At 36.7% G+C, this 20395-nt stretch overlaps 1 protein-coding gene across 1 annotated transcript in view; it reads right to left on the bottom strand.

Moving 5' to 3' along the window:
• Positions 1-20395, bottom strand: part of LOC100740535 — a 119475-nt gene that overhangs the window by 45934 nt on the left and 53146 nt on the right. The window contains exon 3 of the mRNA XM_033320338.1: positions 13877-14021. Within this exon, the coding sequence (XP_033176229.1) occupies positions 13877-14021 (145 nt within the window). The remainder of the gene's footprint in view (positions 1-13876; positions 14022-20395) is intronic.

The raw sequence follows: 20395 nt of genomic DNA on the forward strand, positions 1-20395 counted from the left end.
CAGGTCAGATTAATATTGCATTAGCAGTATCGATTTCAAAGAGATCGGAACCGGTATTCGCGCAGGGGGTTTATCTTCCACGATTTTCGTAATTGAATTACTGATCTCGCAATTTGTATAGACACCGTGAAGCGCAACATCGTTGGATAAATAATAAGGCGACGACAACGAACAACGTGTATTCTCAAGAAAATGGCCTTCGTTGCCGCGGATCGAATATCTCAATAAGATCCCGAGGTATCGACAAAATTTGACGTGTAATTTCTGAAATATTCAGAGATTTGTCTTCGATTATTCTTGTCGAGTCATCGAGCCGACGAACGTGATTTCTACGAGCTTTCCGTTATCGTAGGTCAGATGATAGTAGGTTGTCCGGAAAGTGTCTTTCTTTCGCAAACATGTTTGTCCAACAATGCACCTTCATACGAACGTGAAACCAAATGTGTAAAATATCACGGTGTTTATCTCAACAGAACAAAATGCATCGTACGTAATTGGACCAAATAATATAAAACGAAAAACGTTGCGCGTCTATTATTTCCTCATAAAACGAAAGGAAGCTTTCGGACAACCTAGCATTCACAGGTATAATGACCAAAATTCATTTTATTCGTTACGATTGCTGCGGCTAATATCTAATTAATATCTAAGAAAGCCATATTTCTTGATCGCTGTGCTATCTAAATCTTTGACATGGGAGGATGATACACGCTGGTCATTTTTCATTTGCTGTTTCATTTGCTCAAATACATATAACAACACGTTATAACAGACATACAACAGGCATTATGTTCTTCGATAACTGGTAGATTGAAATAATAGAACGTTTAACGATGGCTCTACTTTATACAAATTTGTATAGAATATGATACATAAACTTTGCACGTAAACTGTGCAAGAGCCTAAGACTAGCTCCATTCGCATCGATTCTTGTACATTTCACCGCTTAATCCTCCACCATCCATCAACATCATTAATTCCTCACGCGTCTTCCGCAACATCCCTTCGAGATTAGCCAGTCTGTGCCTATCCTGTTGGCGATGTGTACAGGAGACCAAGCGAATTGGCTCTAACCAAAGGATTAAGGCTAGGAAGGCGAAACTCATAGATAATCCTCCAGGGGTTTGAGTCAATTAAGTCGAAGCAGGCCACGGTATACGGTACGAGAGACTCCTCTTCGAATCCTTTGGATCGCTCTTCTCATTATCTACCCTATCGAAATTACAACGAAACGTCTTGTGTCTTCTTCCGCCCTCCACCCCTCCACAATCTTTTCTACTTCTGTTACTCTGACAACAAGAGAAGCACACGATGTCAACGAAGCATTCAAAGATACTCGAAAAAGGTAACCCGTAATTTGATGCCGGAACGAGATATAAGGATCCACGTATCCTTTAATGGATCTCGAAAGAATTCGACGATCCAACGCGACTGCTTGTAGTTTATGCGGTATAAAACAGCGGATGAAGTATAGCCGACGTATCCTCAAGAGATCGTCGGGAATTGCTTTCTCCGATAGTCTCGGGGAAGCGCTAAGAATTTCATTCATCGATAACTCGCATCGTATCCAAGTCTGATACCACGATCGGATACCTCGACTAGCTTCTATTCTCTATTTCCACCCAGGGGTGCACGTATTTTATAGGGTTGTTCGTACCTTTTACTTCTTTATCCATCGGCGAGTTGATTGCATCTACAATTTTTATTAAAGATCATCGAATGCGTTTGAGATAATATCGATACGGAGGTATCAAAAAATCCAAGAAATATCAGGTTTATGCAGTTTGTTCGTATCGTAATACACGTTAGTTTTTGAACGTTCTTCATTATCCCTTAATGCGTACGCAAAGAAGATCGTAAGGTAAAAACAGTTCATAAAATGTGGTCAGGAAGGTCGTAAAAAGTTCCGTAATAATTTCATATGCCACTGTGAATTTTCTTGCAGGATATTAACAGAACGTATTTAGTAAATCATAGATTATGTCATATACATAGACTGCAAGATAACGCTGAAAATACGGAGAGCATGGAACAAGTAATCTCCAAGAGCTTTAAAGCTATCGCGACAATTTTATGGTTCCGTCGACATTTCGTGTATATCGATGTAAACCACCTACCACTTCAGCCATAAAAATTCTGCATATATTTTTCATGTACTACCTCATAAAGTATTTGGGAAATTTCATTAAATTTTCTTACTTTTATTCCATCAGAAATAATAACGTAAGAAAAGTGCGAATTATGATTAATAAAATTAAAGATCACGATAGAATTAGTAGTCTGTCGCATTGCATATTTGTAGATTATGAACTGTAGTTAATTATAGCAACTTATTCCTTCGAACAACAACTGACTCGTACTAGAGATAAGAAAAAGATTAGAACAATTATTTGCAAAAAGATCTATTACAACATTTGCAGTAACATAAATCGAATTGGTAAGAAAATTATTCGTTTTTTGTGATTGTAACGTTCTTTTTACGCGATGTATGTACATTAGATTATTCTCTTTTAACGATGCGAAAAGAAATGCAGTAAAACGGTTATCTGTTTTAACGTAAGAAATTGTAAAAGTAAGACGAATACGAGAGAAAATGTAGAGCTGTTAATGGCTTCAGGCTGGATTTAGCAGTTCATTAACAATTCATTTAACGAATCTTCTATGAGATAATTAATTGGACGTTTCACCGCTTAAGAGAATTTTGAGGAGCCTGAGGATTTAACTCTTTAATGAGCTTTTGCTTTCCTTTAAATATTTGTTAAATAATGTGTTGTGCTTCTTAGCTGAAAAATATTTACAAATAACTGTTATTAATATTACTTCTCCAATATTTTATTTTAAAGCTTTTTGAATAAGCACTACCTTCCCTGAAAACTTTCTATATTCTGAAGCTCCTATATAACTTACATAAAGTTAATTTGTTACTGTATTATTAATAGATTGCAGAATTACCGCACTGAAAAGTATATTTCATATCGGATAATTATTTATTTAACACACAACTATGCAATGCTTGATATTGTGGAGAGAAAAATACGAATATTTGAAATTTATCATTATACACGTGAAGATTCATTGAAAAAGAAATATATTCATAAACAGAAATGAAACGTTGGTAAGATTAAAGTCGGACGAAACGAAATATCTTTCGAAAAAATATCGTGAATATGACAATATTCATTGAAGATCAGAGAGCTTTCGCAAGAAGATAAAATTTTAAAAACGAAATAACTGGCAACAGAGTAATAAGAGCAATGAAAACGCTAAGCTTCTTAACTATGAGCTTAATCCCATAGAATATTCAATGTCCCTTCAAAGTTTTATCGCGAAACTCGGAGAAAAATATCGCTTATTCCTTTTCAACAACTGTTCCTTATATAAATGAAAAATGTACGTGAAACTAATATAAAAAGTACGATTCAAATTGTGAATTATCAGAAAAAAGAAAAAAATGTTTTTCAAGTCGTCAATTAGAAATGAAATTTAGCTAAATTGATCGAGCACGCGTAATCGAGAATAGTTTCATCAAAAGAAACGATATATTGCATTGTTATTATTGTTATTAATTCATTATTCGGTAAGAAGACACGCACGTATTAAATTTTATTTCCTTTTACACTTTTATCAGAAAATTCTATAATGTGATTACGATACTCCGGTCCGTGTGTATGTTGGTTCTTCACTTATCAGTTCATATTTTCTGATCAAACAATTCAATTCACCAGAAATTTAATTTCAAATATTTACACGAATCTATAATATTCCCGGGAGAAAGTAAAGCGCGAGAGAGAATAATTGAACAGAGCAAGCAATCTCTCTTCGTTACTTCGTAGATTTTTGCCTCAAAGTGATTCGATTTCAGCACACACATACTCAAAACTTTGGAACGCTTTTAATCATAAAGATCATACTCATACTGTTTGTTATCACAGATAAAACATTCAAAGTCTTAATATTCTTGAGTTAAATATTTCCTGCAAAGTATTGGATACGCGTAACATAGCTTAAATGGCACTAAGATTCTCTTGCGTGTAAAATAATCATATTAATAATACTATTTCGGTCTTGTTTTTCACGAGAATACATACGAAAAAATAGTAGAAAAATCTTTATTTACCTGTTTATTCAATTTTTATCCACCGAAACATACTTTTTTATTATATGAACTTTTAAGACAATTATATTTAGATGAACGTTAGGGATTTCAATCTTTCTCGATCGACAGTAACTTCAAGCACGAAATAAGAAACCAGAACTAATGTATGTATTGAAAAGAAAATTGGGAATTTTCAGGTAACTTACTGGGACTCAATGTTGTCATTTTATAGCGGATGCAGTAGGTTATATGCTTTTTCCAATAACGTGGAAAATAAAATGGTAAAAAATCGCCGCCAGTCGGTGATTGAATTCCAAGAGAAACATAAACTAAAATCAGAGTGTAAACCGAGGAAAAAAAAATATATCGAAAAAAGTTTCGAATGTACAGTGTTGAATTCAAATGGACATTTTTGGAGAAGCGCTATTTGAACTGCGTTAGATCGAATTAAATCGTATAAAAAGAGAAATGAATTGTGTGTGTGTGTTTTTTTAGAGTGGTATTAAATCAAAATCATATAAAAATAGAACTGGGTGCGATAGTACTAATGAATCGACAAGTAATAAATTTTCAGTTACAAAGTTCTGTCAAATAAGGGCACAATGAAGTAGGACAATCGGCTTACTTCCAGTTTTGAAAACTTTACTCTTTGAACTTCATGTATTTTGTTAACAAACTGTGCCTTGTTACTGTAATACAAGACAAATTTATGAGCAGTGATAATAATTAGTAACTTGCAACAACTAGTGACTTATAAAATTCCCAGCTAATAATGTCAGTCACTATTAGCATATTTATTAGCATATCATAATATTAAATATATAAAAAGACCAGAATTTGAAACTCGATTTGTAGGAAAACGATTTTGATACTGTATATGCATTTGGTAAAAATACGATGGAAAAATTTGTCTAATTTATTTGCTCGTGTCGTATCATTTTATACAATCAATACGATGAACGAGATCAATAATACGAATATAATTTTTATTGATAAACTTGATTATTCGAATACTACTTTCTTACTTCTATTTTTTCAAATAAAGGAAATTCGTATATTTATTATATATTTGTTCGTATTTGTTCGACAAAAGAAAAGATCGATTCAATAACCACGGAATAACACCACAGAGATTGATTGACAGCGAAATAAAAGAATCAGCCAGAGGAGGTCGAGAGATTAATTGGTTTGTGACTATTGATCTTTGTCTTTCCGTACACTCAATATTTGTAAAGCCTGGCTATCGTATTGTTGTTTCTGGATCCATTCTACTTCGTGATATTTTCAGGCAAAAAATAACGTTGACTCTGACATATTTTAATATTCTACTAAATAATTTATCTCTCATCTTTATCATTTGCCATCTCAACGATATTTCAGTTTCGAGCTCATTTTAACTAAAATCGACTAAGATACTTATTAGTATTAAAATCTCCATAACGGACAATTTCAAGAAAAATCAAGTATTTTATTAGATTTCTCCCACTAAATCAAACGATTTTTCAACGTTCTTTCATATTTCTAATTTGAGAAATTTCTTCAGTTGGAAATGACCAAAAGGATGCAGCGATATTGAGCGTTAATTTTCCGAACATGCGCCTCCTACATTCTGTATCAGTGTTTACAAAACTACAGGGTCGTGAAAATCTTTGCAACTGCCACGCACCAATGAAACAAGAAATGTCAATCATTTTTCATTAAAAGATCATAAAAAATTCGCCGAGTTACTCATCAACATCGGTGTAGAACACCAGCTTCTTAAAAGATCGTTTCAACGGGTTTTTTCTAGCAATTGAGACAGAATTTTCAGCAATTTCTAAAATGGCCATAAACACGCTTATAACATTTTACACTACGTATCTAAATATTACAAAACAACGTCTTCATCGTTTACGATTTAATTCTTTACGCAAAGATAAAGAAGCATATTTCTCTCATCGACATACCTTAGGTTTGTCCCAACAAGTGATAACGAGTAATCAAATCATAAATACAGCTAAGAATCGTTTAAAATTTAACTTCTTTCATCTATTATCGATCAATCATTCGATGTACATTCATTTTATGTACCTTTTTGTGTACGTAACTCGGGTCGCGAATGAAAAAGGTTTAACAAGCTCCATATAGAAATACACGGAAATTCACGCGGCAAAAGTTCGACAAATAATTCTATTTGACCCGGTAACTGTGTAGGCGTGAAGAACAGGTAAAAGCGAATGCAAGAATGTCACGAGCGGGTAATATTGAAAGCAAGGCGACGAAATCGATACGCGACTTCCCGATAGAAGCGGAGAAGATTGAAAGTGTGTCCAAGAATTGAATCCTTGAAGAAAGCAGGAGAAGTGGAAAGAACGGAAGTGAAACGCGAGAGAAACAGAGGAGCGGAAGTGCAACGCGTCGGCACGCGTTGAATCGTCCTCGTCGATTGAAGTCGCGGCAGGGCGCGAGGATTAAGATTCGTCGTTTGTCTTCGGCGCGGATAGAGGCAACTTATCGAACATGTCGCCGCATCTTATCGAGCCAAGTCGTTGGCAGCGGCGCGGCCACCTTCTCGACACGCTAGTTTTCTGATTGATGGTGGCGTTTTAATGGCGCCGTTTCGACGCTTATCCGCGCGATCATCTGTTACGAAAATGCATGGCGCTCGGCGCCGGGCCCGCTTTTGAATAATAGGACGAGACCGTCTAAACTGGCTGCGATCCATCTTAACAATTTCGAAAGTACAGCGTCGATGGCTTCATGATCCGTTTAACGCGTTCCGATGGCACGAGGAAAAGTTCGTTGCGGACATAGTTAAGAAGGTTTGTACCTGGTAACTTTAAATTCGATCGTGAGAGCGCGTCGTTTTAGATGAGTTATAGCACCCGGAGGAGATCATAATGAGGTGTTTGAGAAATGTTTCTTTTAAAACGCAGGTGGTTGTTCGTTATCGAGATTGATTTGTTTGCAGATAGAATTTGTTAGATGTATACGATGGAAAATGTATGTGATAAAGCGGTAGAAGGTTCGCGTCTGTGCGTTGAATATAAAAAGATAGAGAAGATTGTTATCGAGAAACATCTTATGAGCTATGGAGTGGAGAATGCTAAGTTTTGGAATTTTTGTCCGACCGTTTGTTTGTCTGTTTGTACTCGCATCGCGTGAAATCTATGGAACGGAGTTTGGAGTTAGATAAGAAAATAGGCTACGTTTCATCTCGTTCCATTTCGTAGAACCTGAGAAATAGCCTGGTATCTGAGCTGGCATCATACGCTCCCATGTTTCATACAGATGAAATAACGATGGTTACTGTTTACACCGTGCTTCTTCTGAAATCGAATCTCTTTATGATTTTTCTCTTTATATTTTTACAACGGAGAATAACCTATTTGTTGGTATAAAAAATATGTAGGTATCTCATTCATAGAAATTCATCTGCTCAAAAATTGTTCCGTATATTGGTATTACGAACAAAATCGCGGACAGAAGCTAGTTTCATGTATAGTAATTTATTTATTTAGTATAGTAAACGGGCGATTCCGTTCTAAAATAATATCGAACGTACAGAACGAAAACAAAAGCCTTCGCTGTATGAAAAATACAAGTAGTTCGCAAGGGAACATGCGTTACGCATAGGTTACGCAAGTTGATATTAACGTGTTTGTGGGTCCGCAAAGAAGACGAATTAACACATCATTCTAACATTAAATCTGGGCACTATGCCATTGTAATGTCTTAAATATTTATATTCTATATATATTTAAATTTCTATTTATTTAGTATTTTTATTTAGTTAATATTTTAGTAAAATATTATCTCACTTATCTACAATATCATTCATCGCCTACGCTCTACACACACGTGTGAAACTATTTTTTCCTCACAGCATTTTCATTTCAACTCTAGCTGGTCGTCTTTGTATCTTTTCATCAAATATCTCCTCGTATCAATTTTGCTAATGTCCGGCCAACTCGCGCCCATTGCTTTCATCTTTGATTCGCATATAAACTATCTACGGTTGCGCGCGTGTTTCCATTCTCGACATTAATCATTCTAAAAACGAATATACATATTGAAAAAGATGGATACGCGGATCGAGTCGAAGGGAGCAACAACAAGAGCAAGTGATAAACCGGGAAATAATGCGGCGTGTCACGCTTTCTAAAGCTTCAGCTAACCGAGCTTCGAGACGAGCGAAACTCGTGGACGAATAGCGAACGAAGTTCGCCGATATTCCTCTCGCTATGGCTCATTTGCATGCAAAATGGAATAAAATTAACGACACGCCGTAATTTCAACGACGAAGCTTGTTAATAATTTCACGATACCCGCGGAATTCCGTGAGCGACTTCAACGTTTCGAACCGAATTTCGAAGGGGATACGCGCTCGGAACCTTTCGATCATGAAAGACTAAAAACCCCCGGCTTTCGTCTGGCGTCCGACAAATTACTCCGTTAATGCAGTGTTTTATAGACATCGTATGAAAAGCTTTACGTGAAAAATAGGTAATCGATGCCGGCCGGCTTAACGGGGTCCGGTTGAGCTCTGGATTGATTTTTCAATTAAAACAGCGCTGAACCGAAAATGCATCGTGCCTCTTAATGATTCACGTGCTTTTTTCTGTGTGTGTGTGTGTGTGTGTCTTGACTGACTAACGATCGTATATGATCCTATTTTCCTTAAAAGTGGCAAGGAAAATAAGAAGACGTAGAAAATTTTCTTGCCTTTGATGGAATAACTTTAAAGTCGCACATTTAGCTCCGAGTGGATTTGAATTATTATTTCTCTAACACTATACTATTTCATATCACCGAAAAATCAGTCGAAAGACGGAAGAAAAGAATAAAATATAAACACAAAAATACCATGTCACGTTCCTCTTTGTTTTTTATACGATAAGATCGCCTACCTGTACAGAAAGAGCTGTATATTTCCGTTTAAGAGAATAGTGGAAAAACTTATAACGAGTTGCAATAATAGTAACAACATTAATCACGTGAATATCGTGTGATTCCGACACGGTACAAACCGCAAAACGCGACGCGTTGAATCGCGCTAATATTATCAGCAACAATTCCTTGCTCGCGCTGCAACACAGCCCGTCATGTCTGAGCAGGAAGCTTTCGTGATTCCGGACAGTTTGGAATTTCTCGAATTGCACATCGTACAGAGCATCGCGTTATGCCAAACGCGAATCGGACAATGGGCCTGCCGCTTGTCTACATTCGTGAACATCGTTTTGATAGCTATATGGGGCTTTTAAATACTTCATACTGACCTGTTATTGTCTTTTCGACGAAGCATTATCTATTTATGTATACCGTGAGTCTTAATTAGTAGTATAACAATCAGGGTATTCGTTCATTCAGTTGTCTACACGTTCTAAAGTATTCATTAATTCAGTTGTCTACATTTAGTTCACAGCCAGGAGTATAAAATTATGCTACGTTAATTATTATTGGACAGGAAATGCGAGAATATTGGAAATGCAAGTTCTCGATGCTGCATCCGATTGTAAAAATAATAACGCGTCAAATCGAAATATTCAAGTTCTGGCAAACGATAGATGTTCGCTTCGTATAGTAAACTTGGGAGTAACTCTTGTTGTTAATGAGGTATTTAAATTCCACCTCTGTTGGCTTCACCTGTTAAAACATTTGTTTCGCTCGCTGAAACGTTTATTCTTTGACACGGTCTATATCGATGAATGATTTCAACTAAATAACGATCGTTGAGTTTTCACAGTGTCATATAATGAATTATTCAAGCAACATGTGAATTTTAAAGAGTATGTGTTAAAACGCGTATCCTGAATTCGTAATATATTGCTATACCTTGTATAAATTCAGTATTTTTCGAGGCGTTACGCATAATAAATAGTATCCCACCTATGCACCGTATTTTCAAAAATTTCGTTCCACGATGCAGATGGTCTTGACCAAGTTTTGTTTAATTTTACGAAGATTTCGAGAATTTGTTCAATGTTTAAGAAATTTTATTTTACGCGTTTAATAATTAAAAAAGAAAAAACTGGCAAGTTTCTAAAATACCATAACTCGAATATTCTGACTAATAACTTCGTTTATCTTAGTCATTTATCTATGCAATTATACTTATTTATTAATAGTTTAACGTACAGCTAGCGGACGTCGAAATTTCTCGCGATATGTAAATAATAATTATCTGTTTTCAGAATATTATTCGATATAATGTGCAATATTTGCGCTGAATATTCTGTCATCTAAATGTCGCGTGTTCCCATTAATTTCACTAAATACGCAATTTATTGCATAAGTTATACTAATCCATGTTATAGCTGCTTGTCAACTGCATATAACATAATGCTATGTTGAATTATATAATTGCTATTAAAATTATCGAATCGAGAGAACGTTACAGGATATTTTTCGGTATTAAACAAAAGGAACGAAAAGAAAAAAAAAAAATGAAAATGAATGGAATTTTTGATACGCTTGTATGCTCATTACGAAATTGATAGCTTTAATGTCATTCCTAGCAAATATCCAGGCACTTGCTCCATTTGCAATTACAGTACACAATGCGTATAGATTAATAACGAATTATAAATTGAAAACAATATTAAGCAATATGAAAACGATATTATAAAATCAATAGATTGCACGTTTATATTATTTATTTAGAGATCTGGCAACAGTAAGTATAATAGAATTATATACACCATTCGTCCACGTGTCCAACGATTTTAAATATTTCTATTTGAATATCTGCAATAATCTGTCTACGAGATACGGTTAACTCTGTTAAAGTTAAGAAAATAAAGGGGTGGTGTGGAATGACTAGAGTTTGGAATGAAAGTTCGATGTTAACCTTAATTTCGAATGCAAGTACAAGCTGCACTCGTTTCAAGCACTTGATCCTTAATCCATGTCACGAGTGTGACTTGATATTACTTTATAAAGTCGACAGTCGGCGAAAATGAGCAAGAACACGAAGATTAGTAGAGGAAGCACGCACAGCAGCTAATCCGTAGAAGAGAACACACGTTGGCCAGACGCAGCGTAGCAAGCAGTTTTCTTTTCTCTATCATTTCGGCTGGCACTTTTCAAGCGCGTATATAGAGGAAAATTCGCGGATAGCCAGCTTTGCGACCTTAATTTATCGCAGTGCTACAGAGCATCAGAATTTCCGCGGCATTTTCAGGAGATCTTAGCGTTTCCACGGTGGCCAGAGAGAGAAAAGGGGAAGTTTTACACAGCCGGATGACGGTATTATCTTTCGCCATGGCGTTGCTGTTAATTTAAAATTACCGAGAGCAGCATTGAGACCACGGCACGAAATAACGAGTGGCCGGTAATTTGAGGACCGTTAATAGGAAGCGTCGTTAATTTACTGTTTCATTTATTCTCATCCCGTTGAATTATAATTGTGCGCCGGTTTATTTATTCACCGAAGTTTGTCTCTGCTTGTGTAATTGGCTCTTTTGTTCCAGCGATACGTCTATGGGAAATGTATAAGGAAAACCAGGTGAGACAAAGATCTGTTTTATCGCCGGAAGACTCTAACGGGTCTATCTCGAAGATAGTAGAAATTTCTAAAAATAACAGAGCTATCGTTTTGAGGGAAATATTTTATTTTGTTCAAAACGCTCTCTTCCTGAGGCGATACAACCATCTACGCTGTTATCTAACGCGCCAAATAATTCTTGCGTGTCTTTTTGTGCATTTACTTTGAGAATACTCGTCACGATCTTCTTGATGTCTTAAATGCTGTCATAACGTTTGCCCTTCGTTGTTACTTGAAGCCGCGGAGACGGAGAGTAATTGCGCGGTGCTAAATCTGGCGAACGGAGTGGCTGGTGCGACACTTTAATTCGTTTGTTTTCGAGAAAAGCAGCTACAGTCGCCCCATGACGAGCCACTGCACTATCATGAAACGGAACCAGATTAATAATAATAATGCAGCGCACAATGCAACTCATACACGAAATACTGTCTTTTTAATCGAATTTTACGACCAAGAGTAGATATTGCGGATAAATCGATACAGGTAGTGTAACGATATTAAATTTAAAGAAACGTCTCGGAGACTGTAACGTGAAGAGTATTCTTCGACTTTGAGAAATAGTGCAGGGCATTTTATATCTTGCTTACTAGTTCCCACATTTCTTACATTTTCCATTCAGTTTAATAGTCAAACGTGAAAATTATCGCCATATCGTTACTAATAAAAGCCATTATATAGATTACGATTTTCAAGAACGTCTCTTTAGCAAACGGCACGACAAACGAAGTCGACAATATCCCGTTATTATCGAAGGAATGGAGAGTATTTTATAACGTGTTTCTCCTTTCTTCATTCGTACTTCGCTCTTTCGCTTAATCACGGTGCATTAAGCACTTCATTAAGTCGAACCAACTGAAGTAGAACACACTCGAAAAAAGCTGTCACGGAGCGAAGAAAGAGAGAAACGGTCGTTTAATTTCCTTTCAGAAAGTCATTCGAAACGAAAGCTTCGTGGTTCATTTCGTTCTTTAATCAGACATCTTTCCCTCGGTTCGGCTTGAATTCGCAAGACATTATTATTTCTTCTCTGCGTAATTTCTTTTGTTCGCTGTAAATGACAAAAATTGAGACGTAATACTTGTAACTACAGATAAATAGACTTTAATAAGGAGCTCAGGAATTTTTAATGAGCAGAACTCGTCATGAAGGGTTTGTTCCATAATTTCTCATTTCATCTCTCTTCCTATAGGATTTTAATACGAATTTAGCGTGGAATAAACCGGTAAAACTTGAATAGTCAAAACGGGCACCATAGCTTCAAACTGATATTTTTATTCAACAGATAATTTTATAGCGATAACTCCATGCGTGAAATGACGTAAACCATTATTTATAAATGACGGAAGGAAACGTCCATTAACGCAACATTTTATTTCTGATTCTTCCTGGTCCATTTACATCGCTAAATTCCATTAAATTCACACTGCAATCGTGAACAAGAATTTCAAGAATTTAGTTCATATCTTTTTCGTTTTTATTTCTTCCACGATGTGAAACCTACAGTTTTACGAAATTCAAAAGACAGAAATATCTCATACTACTTTAATAAACTACTTTCCCTTCTAGAACTTCTTCTTATGCCTCGAATTTATTATCCCAATACATTTCTTGTACTTTGGAAAAACGAATTTACGTTTCCTCGATAATGCTGCGTCCGTGCAATTTTTACACGTCGCTGTTTGCCAACGACAATGGCACAACTTGAAAAATCTACATTTTAGGGAAGAGGCTTCCCAAATTTTACAAAGAAATCTTCGCCAGTCATTTCAACGACATTGTACGGCTGACCTAGTACGAGACACACTACTTGCGAAAGCGCTACGAACTTCCGCGAAACAACCGAAGATAAGCCGCTGTTGTTATAAAACATTGGTTGACAGGGGAAAAAGTAACAACTCTGCCTTCTCACGCAAAACTGATTTAAGGCACGACGACTGAAATTACTGAAATAGAAAAATAACGTGGACGTCTAAATTAGTAAAAGCAAATTTGAAATTTGTCGAGTCGTGACACTCAATCATTGTCGAGCAGCGACGTGATTTTCATTACTTGGCTCTGCTAAATAAAACAATTCCGTGACGTTTAAAACGCAACTAACGCGTCGTCGCGCGTCTACCATTTCCACGATAACGCGTGGAACGACGAAAACTGCGAGCGAAGAAAACTTTTGCGCGCGTATCAGATAACGCGGAGGCAAGACAGGCGCCCGAGACACAAAAGAACGAAGGAATTATCACATGGAGAAATGTACTCACTTGGATCCTTGACGGCGGTGATAACGAGACGGAAGCCGTTCGAGATGGTGCCCCACGAGTCGGTGACGTATTTCAGTGTCACGAAGTTCGTGCGCGTATAAATCGCGCCCACGGACTGCTTCGTGTTCTGGCAGGACAGGTCTGCCTGGAAAACAAAAGAAACGCCAGCCGTTGAATGCGACGGTCTTCGCACACTTGCATACACAGAAATACGTTCAAAGAAGAACAACGTTCTCGTTTCACGCTTGTTAGAACGCTATTGGACGTGTCGCGACGACCAACGTGACAAACCGGCTCGAAACTGTCGCATTTGAGCGATTCGTGTAAACTGTCGACAATCATCAGGTTGCCACGAGTCAAGAGAGCAATTGTTTTCATTCGTTGAAATGCGGATGGAAGTATTTGAATACAGTGACTGTAAAAATCACACCTTTATTATCCAATGACGCGTTTTTCTTTTATCAGCCTTTGTATCTCATATTCGTAGAATATCAAAGTAAATGAACGTACGAAATTTCGCGAAGCCAAACTGACTGACTTTCTCTACATTTTTTAATTTCATTGTCTACGTATATACAGTAGACTGCCGTGTAACGTTACGCGCTATATGAAATTATGTTGTATAAGAATTTTTCCACTATAACGCGCATAATTTAAGGTAACACGTTTAAGATGATTGCTGTCATGCAAACTTTTATTTTCTATGTTTTATCAAGTAGGACTGTGTTTTAAAAATTAAACGACATTTATACGAAGTTGATTAGGAAGAAGATATTATTAATGTATGTAAAAAATCTTTTACTTTGTTGGAATTTAATAAAGATATAATTATACGAATTTATGTATTGTGTTTTTTAAGATTTTTTAAATAGAAAAATACTTTTACTTCCAACATCACATTCCAACGTGTTCGTTTTGGCGGAAGTAAATATTCATTTTCAATTTTTGGATCAGTTTCGCAGTTTCGACCAGTTCACAGACTCGATCTTTCCAATGAATCTATTATCTGGTTTTATTACGTGTGTTTCACGCGTTGTACGAAGAATCGCGTTATATGAAAACAGCAGTTGTAATATCTTTGGCGCGTTATACGGAAGTCTTTCTGCAATACACTCGACGTTTGATTTTCAAGAAACAGGCGATTTAACTTCGAGATGAGTTTATTCGCCACAAGGAAACGGCAGAAATAACAGTACGTTGCAAGGTAAATTTAAGCAAAACAGCATTTGTGTGAAATGAATTTTAAAATCGCTCTCCTGGAAGAAGCAGAAAATACGACTTGCAATGTTCTTCCCCCGTAGTGAGTTTCCATGTAAATTTTTCACCCTCGCCAACAAGACACAGAAGGTTAAATAAAAAAAAAACACAGTCGTAAACGAATTTAACGCAAACATGTTTAAAAATGATTTATATATCCGCGACCTCGCTAAAAACCAGTTTAAACCCGCGCCATTCGACGAATCGGAAAAAGGATCTCGCGGCGAAATAAAGCCGCAATTAATCCGACGAACAATCTCGTGAGCGTTCAACGCACTCGATCCGATACGAGAAAGCAAACCCCATGGGATGGCGAGACCGCGCAACGCACCGCTTGCACCAACCAATTCCCGAGTTAATTAATTAACTCGGACGAAGAATTATCCTGGCACGGTGATCTCGTTTGTTTGCCTCAAGACATAATCCGTCCAACACTTGTTGCGTCTTACGACTTAACGAGAAAACGCGGAAACAGCCGGTGCAGAACCCAGGATAGCAGAAAAAAAAGACTTTACACAGCGAAATCGATGGAGAGAGACACGACAGTTCTTGAGTGCGAATTTTCCGATGGTAGAACGCGATAGTAGGTGGCGATTTTTTATGCGAATTCATATTTTTGACAGCACAATTAATAACGTAGAAGCTTGGTGAAAAATTGTTTTACCCGTCGAGTATTGCAAAAAGTACTATACTTTGAATATCGTAATAAATTTCTTCGCGTTATGTGCATTCTGTGCAATTTGGCATTTTCAAACTTCATGTAAATGCATAGAATTCCGTGATCTACTTGCAGCGTATTATTATATATACAAAAAAAGAAAAAAAATAAAAGAACATAAGAACGTCGATTTTATTTCGTCGCAGATACGACAAACAGGTGTTTTTAATAATCGCACAGGGAAAGATATATATAGAGCGATCGTGATATTAAATAAAATTTTTCTACGCGCAGAGTCCTTCTTTATTTTACAACCCTTGGCTCCAAAGAGTTGTCCCTTGGAGACTACTTTGAAGGAAATAAAGGAAGTTTTTATTTCCTTATTTTCATTGTACGACGATATATTTTATCTTTTACTAATCTCGCTAGTTCTAGAAAATTCTTAATGCAAATTCAAAAATTAATTTTGGGAATTAATATCTATTTAATATACCAGAAGTTATAATAATAGCTATTTTACGTTCAATGAAGCCACCGTTCTAACAATAAAATTAGAGATCACCGTGCTAACAATTCGCTTCTGATACGTTATTTGCATGGCTTCGTTATCGTGAAATATCGTTTTGTCCATCGTACGATAACTGTCTTCTTTCTGGTCCAATTAGCGCGACGAGCGAGTGCTCGAACGTGCGTCAGATAATCCATATTTAATTATCTCTGGTGCTAGCTCGTTTCGAGACGCGGGAATAAACACTTCCTCGCGTCCACCAAACCAAAATAATTAAAATTCACGCGCATACGCGCATATATGTATGCGTTGAAATTCTCACGATGTTCCTGCACTGTTGTTGCATCGGCTTAAACGAAACGAATTTTCACGGCTAAAGTGACTTTAATTGGAAATATTATTACGCGATCGAATTATGAAGATCGCGCGTGCACCACGTTCCGCTCATTCAAATTTCGCTGAGTGAATGTTGCTTTCGTTTTATTCGGCTTATCAAGAGTAGAAGTAAGTTGAAATACACGGTAATTTCGAAATATATATTTCATCGTCCTGGCGTGCTTCTACTGAATAGTGATCTAAAAACAATAATCGCAAACGATGACAGCATTGTTGACAAGACGCTGATATCCTGACTGGAAAATATTACAGTTTCCTGTATAACAAATTTTCTAGATTCTCATATTTTGTTCCTTTGGTTATGACAAATTTCTCTTCGAAAAACCTGTTACTTTCCAAGGTTTGGTGCCTTTGTTCATTTTTTTGTTTCCAGTAAACATTCGATGCGAACGTAGCCTCTACTCGATGCAGCATATGTTACTATCGTATCATCGTGTTTATTGCCAAATGAAAGATCCGTTTAGAAAGAGACAAGTTTCCAAATTCAAATTAACTACTGCACTTCTTATTCAATACGAACACCGCAGCTAAATTAGCCGACAAATCTCCGCTAATTCTGACGAATGGATTCATCAGCAAAAATCGGGCCACGTACCATGTTCCACGCAGTGCCCTGTACATCGCGTAGGCGCGTCAAGAGCGAAAAATCACGTGTTATACAGTCGCGTCAATGGTGCCAAATTTCCGGACACCAGGAAAAATTAACCGTACTTCGTACAGTGGAAAATTGCGACTCTGCTCTCTCGCAGTCGATCGTCAATAATGATCCTTTTATCATTGGCAATGACGTCATGCATGCATTCTATACTTCGGCTGTTGCTGGCTACCATCGTTCGCTGTTAACGTGGAAAGCAATAAAAATATTGCCGCGAGTATTCCAGCGCGAAATTGCCGCGAAAAACGGGCTTGTTGTACCACGCGTTGCATCCAGACTTTTACGAGTTGCACTGTAACCCAGACAGCCGGGATTTTCTATGGGATTGCTGCTATGGATGGCTCGTACGTTCGGAATATTCTTTTTTTCGTTTCGTTTTTCCTTTTGCTCTTTTTCTTTTTTTTCTTTTTGCTCCCCTTTTTTAACCTTTCAAACACAACGTTAAAATACAGCTGTTGAGATAACTGAAAGATCTGCGTAAATACTACGAAGTATGGGAGGAATTTTCTATTAAGGTTTCTAATCTGAGAGCCTTTTACGATTAGGTTGTTCTGATAGTTCTGCTTGCTTCCTAACGAATAGAAATTTTACTATGTACGTAGTATCTAAATAGTCCAGAGTAAGGACAAAAAAAGATGTTCTATTTGAAGTGAAGTTTAGTTTTATCTTACAATATCTTCGTACGTCTTATTCTAACACTCGGCTCACAACTTCGGTCTTCCCAGATCAAAAAAGTACTGACCCTCAACCTTCGCACCCTTCTCCCACTCCTTTACTCATTTAGCTTTGACATCACCAAAGCATACACTCTTACCTACACTCTCTCTGTCTCTTTCTCTCTTCCCCAGCACTCTTACGATTCTTAGTTTATACCTTAAATTTACAACTTATACTATCCCGAGAAAATCCGGACTTAAATATATGATAGACCAAGCGTATACCTCCTTTCTTTTTTTTTTTGATATTATTATACATGTATGAGCAACAAATCACGTCTAAAAAATTGCATCATTTTGCCAAGTTGATACAATTATTTATTGTTATATTACATACTACTATTTAGACATAGAAAGATTATAATAACTATTGACAACAATGACCTATACAGGGTGGTTGGTAACTGGTGGTACAAACGGAAAGGGGGTGACTCTACGCGAAAAAAGAAGTCGAAAATATAGAATAAAAATTTTTCGTTTGAGGCTTTGTTTTCGAGAAAATCGTCTTTGAATTTTCGCTCGGTACGCGTGCGGTACGTTATAACGGATCTCACTGTAGATCGTTGTCTCGATGGAAAAACTAAAAAAAAATTTTTATTCTATATTTTCGACTTCTTTTTTCGCGTAGAATCACCCCCTTTCCGCTTGTACCACCAGTTACCAACCACCCTGTATATGTTTATACCAGAGCCCTCGCTTTATTAAAAAAGCAGCGTTAAAATCATCATTTTCATAAATCTAATATGTCAACTTTTTGGCAATAAACGAATTTTAGCAAAAGGAATATACCGACAAACAAATCACCGAGAGCTTATCCCACATATCGTTGCATGGTAAAATATCCATTTAAAACGACAGCTCTCCGAATACTTAAATAGTAATAGCAAATCATAATATACGTCGTATATTTTATTTAGGTTTTTTAAATTTTGCGACACTTATAATCGTAAATATGCAAATATAAATTCCCAGCAAAAGTAGAAATTTGTAGGGAAAAAGTTGAAAGTGTCGATGTCGAAGTGTTGCGATTCGAAAAAGATTAGCAGCAGCTACTTTATATCGCGTTCACTGTAGGAATAATCGTAAAACGAAAATCACGGATATACAGAAACAAGCGTAAGCTTATCGGTTCGCTATCTTGCAATGCATTCTTCCATCACATGCGCACGCTTTATAAGAGCACAGAGTTATTGTCGTTGGCCAGTAAGCTCGTATTTTCCTCCGGTTAGTACAGCCATTCGTAGGTATAAACCATCCTTAAAGACATTATGCAGCTATTTCCGCGTCGGTATTTAATATTGAATCTATGAGCGATTACTTTGCGCGCGAGTTTCTCAGCGAAGCGTGGCAGCGAGGCATAAATTTAATCTTAAAACGAAAGTTACGGTATCATTCATGAATAATTCCAGCGGCTACGATGAATGTTCGCGAAGCGGCAAGCCGAGAATCGTGCAAACCGGCTAAATGTTCCACGCGGCATCGTAAAACTTTTAGCAAATCGTCCACGACTGATTTTTTCGTTTTTCTTTCTTCCACCCTTTCTCCCATTCAGCTGCTCTTTTTTCTTTTCTTTTTTTATTGCGCTGTAAACAGCAGAAAGCGTTTACAACGTACACTACCGGTAACTTTGGAACTGACCGCGCGAAACATAAATCGGAAGTGGTAATTGGAGGAAAGGAAAAATGTTTGTGTAACGAATGTTTGTCTCTTTATTTACGATACCGTTGTTTACTCGAGTGGCTTTTCCGCGTGAAATTTTTACGACCACTCGCTTGCAGAGTGAAATTCTCCTTTTTTATTCGAAGCAGTAAGAATTTGGAAGCTTCAGACGTTGAACACGATAAATCACGTCTACCGTTCTTTGCAACCGAGTCAATTAATATTGTCAGATTTGGAATTAAACGTTCATTGAAGAATATGATACGTATACTTGTATTGTCTCGTAGGATATTAATTTTATGAAAATAAATTATCTAAAAATTTGTATCAAACCCTTTAAGAAATTGCTATAAAAAGAGTTGAATATCTGGGTTAGAATGTTGAAAATGTTGGAAAAGAATGTTTGAATGGCGCATACTTTGAATGATAATGTGAACGATAGATATAAAAGATAGAAATAAAGAAACTAAATTTGCCCTAGCAAAGTAGAGAAATCAATTGAAAACCTTCTTTTATTCGGACGACAAAATGTAATTCAAAAGAATAGAAAGTAGCCCTTTACCACTTCATTTGACGCTATAATTTCTTGGTATAGAAACGTTACTTAAAAACAAGTACACTACGTTTCTGTAAGAGACAAGTGTTTGAAAATTAGCCTTCCCTTTGTAAG

This window comes from Bombus impatiens, unplaced genomic scaffold (assembly GCF_000188095.3).
Source record: "Bombus impatiens unplaced genomic scaffold, BIMP_2.2 scf_0281, whole genome shotgun sequence".
NCBI lineage: Eukaryota > Metazoa > Arthropoda > Insecta > Hymenoptera > Apidae > Bombus > Bombus impatiens.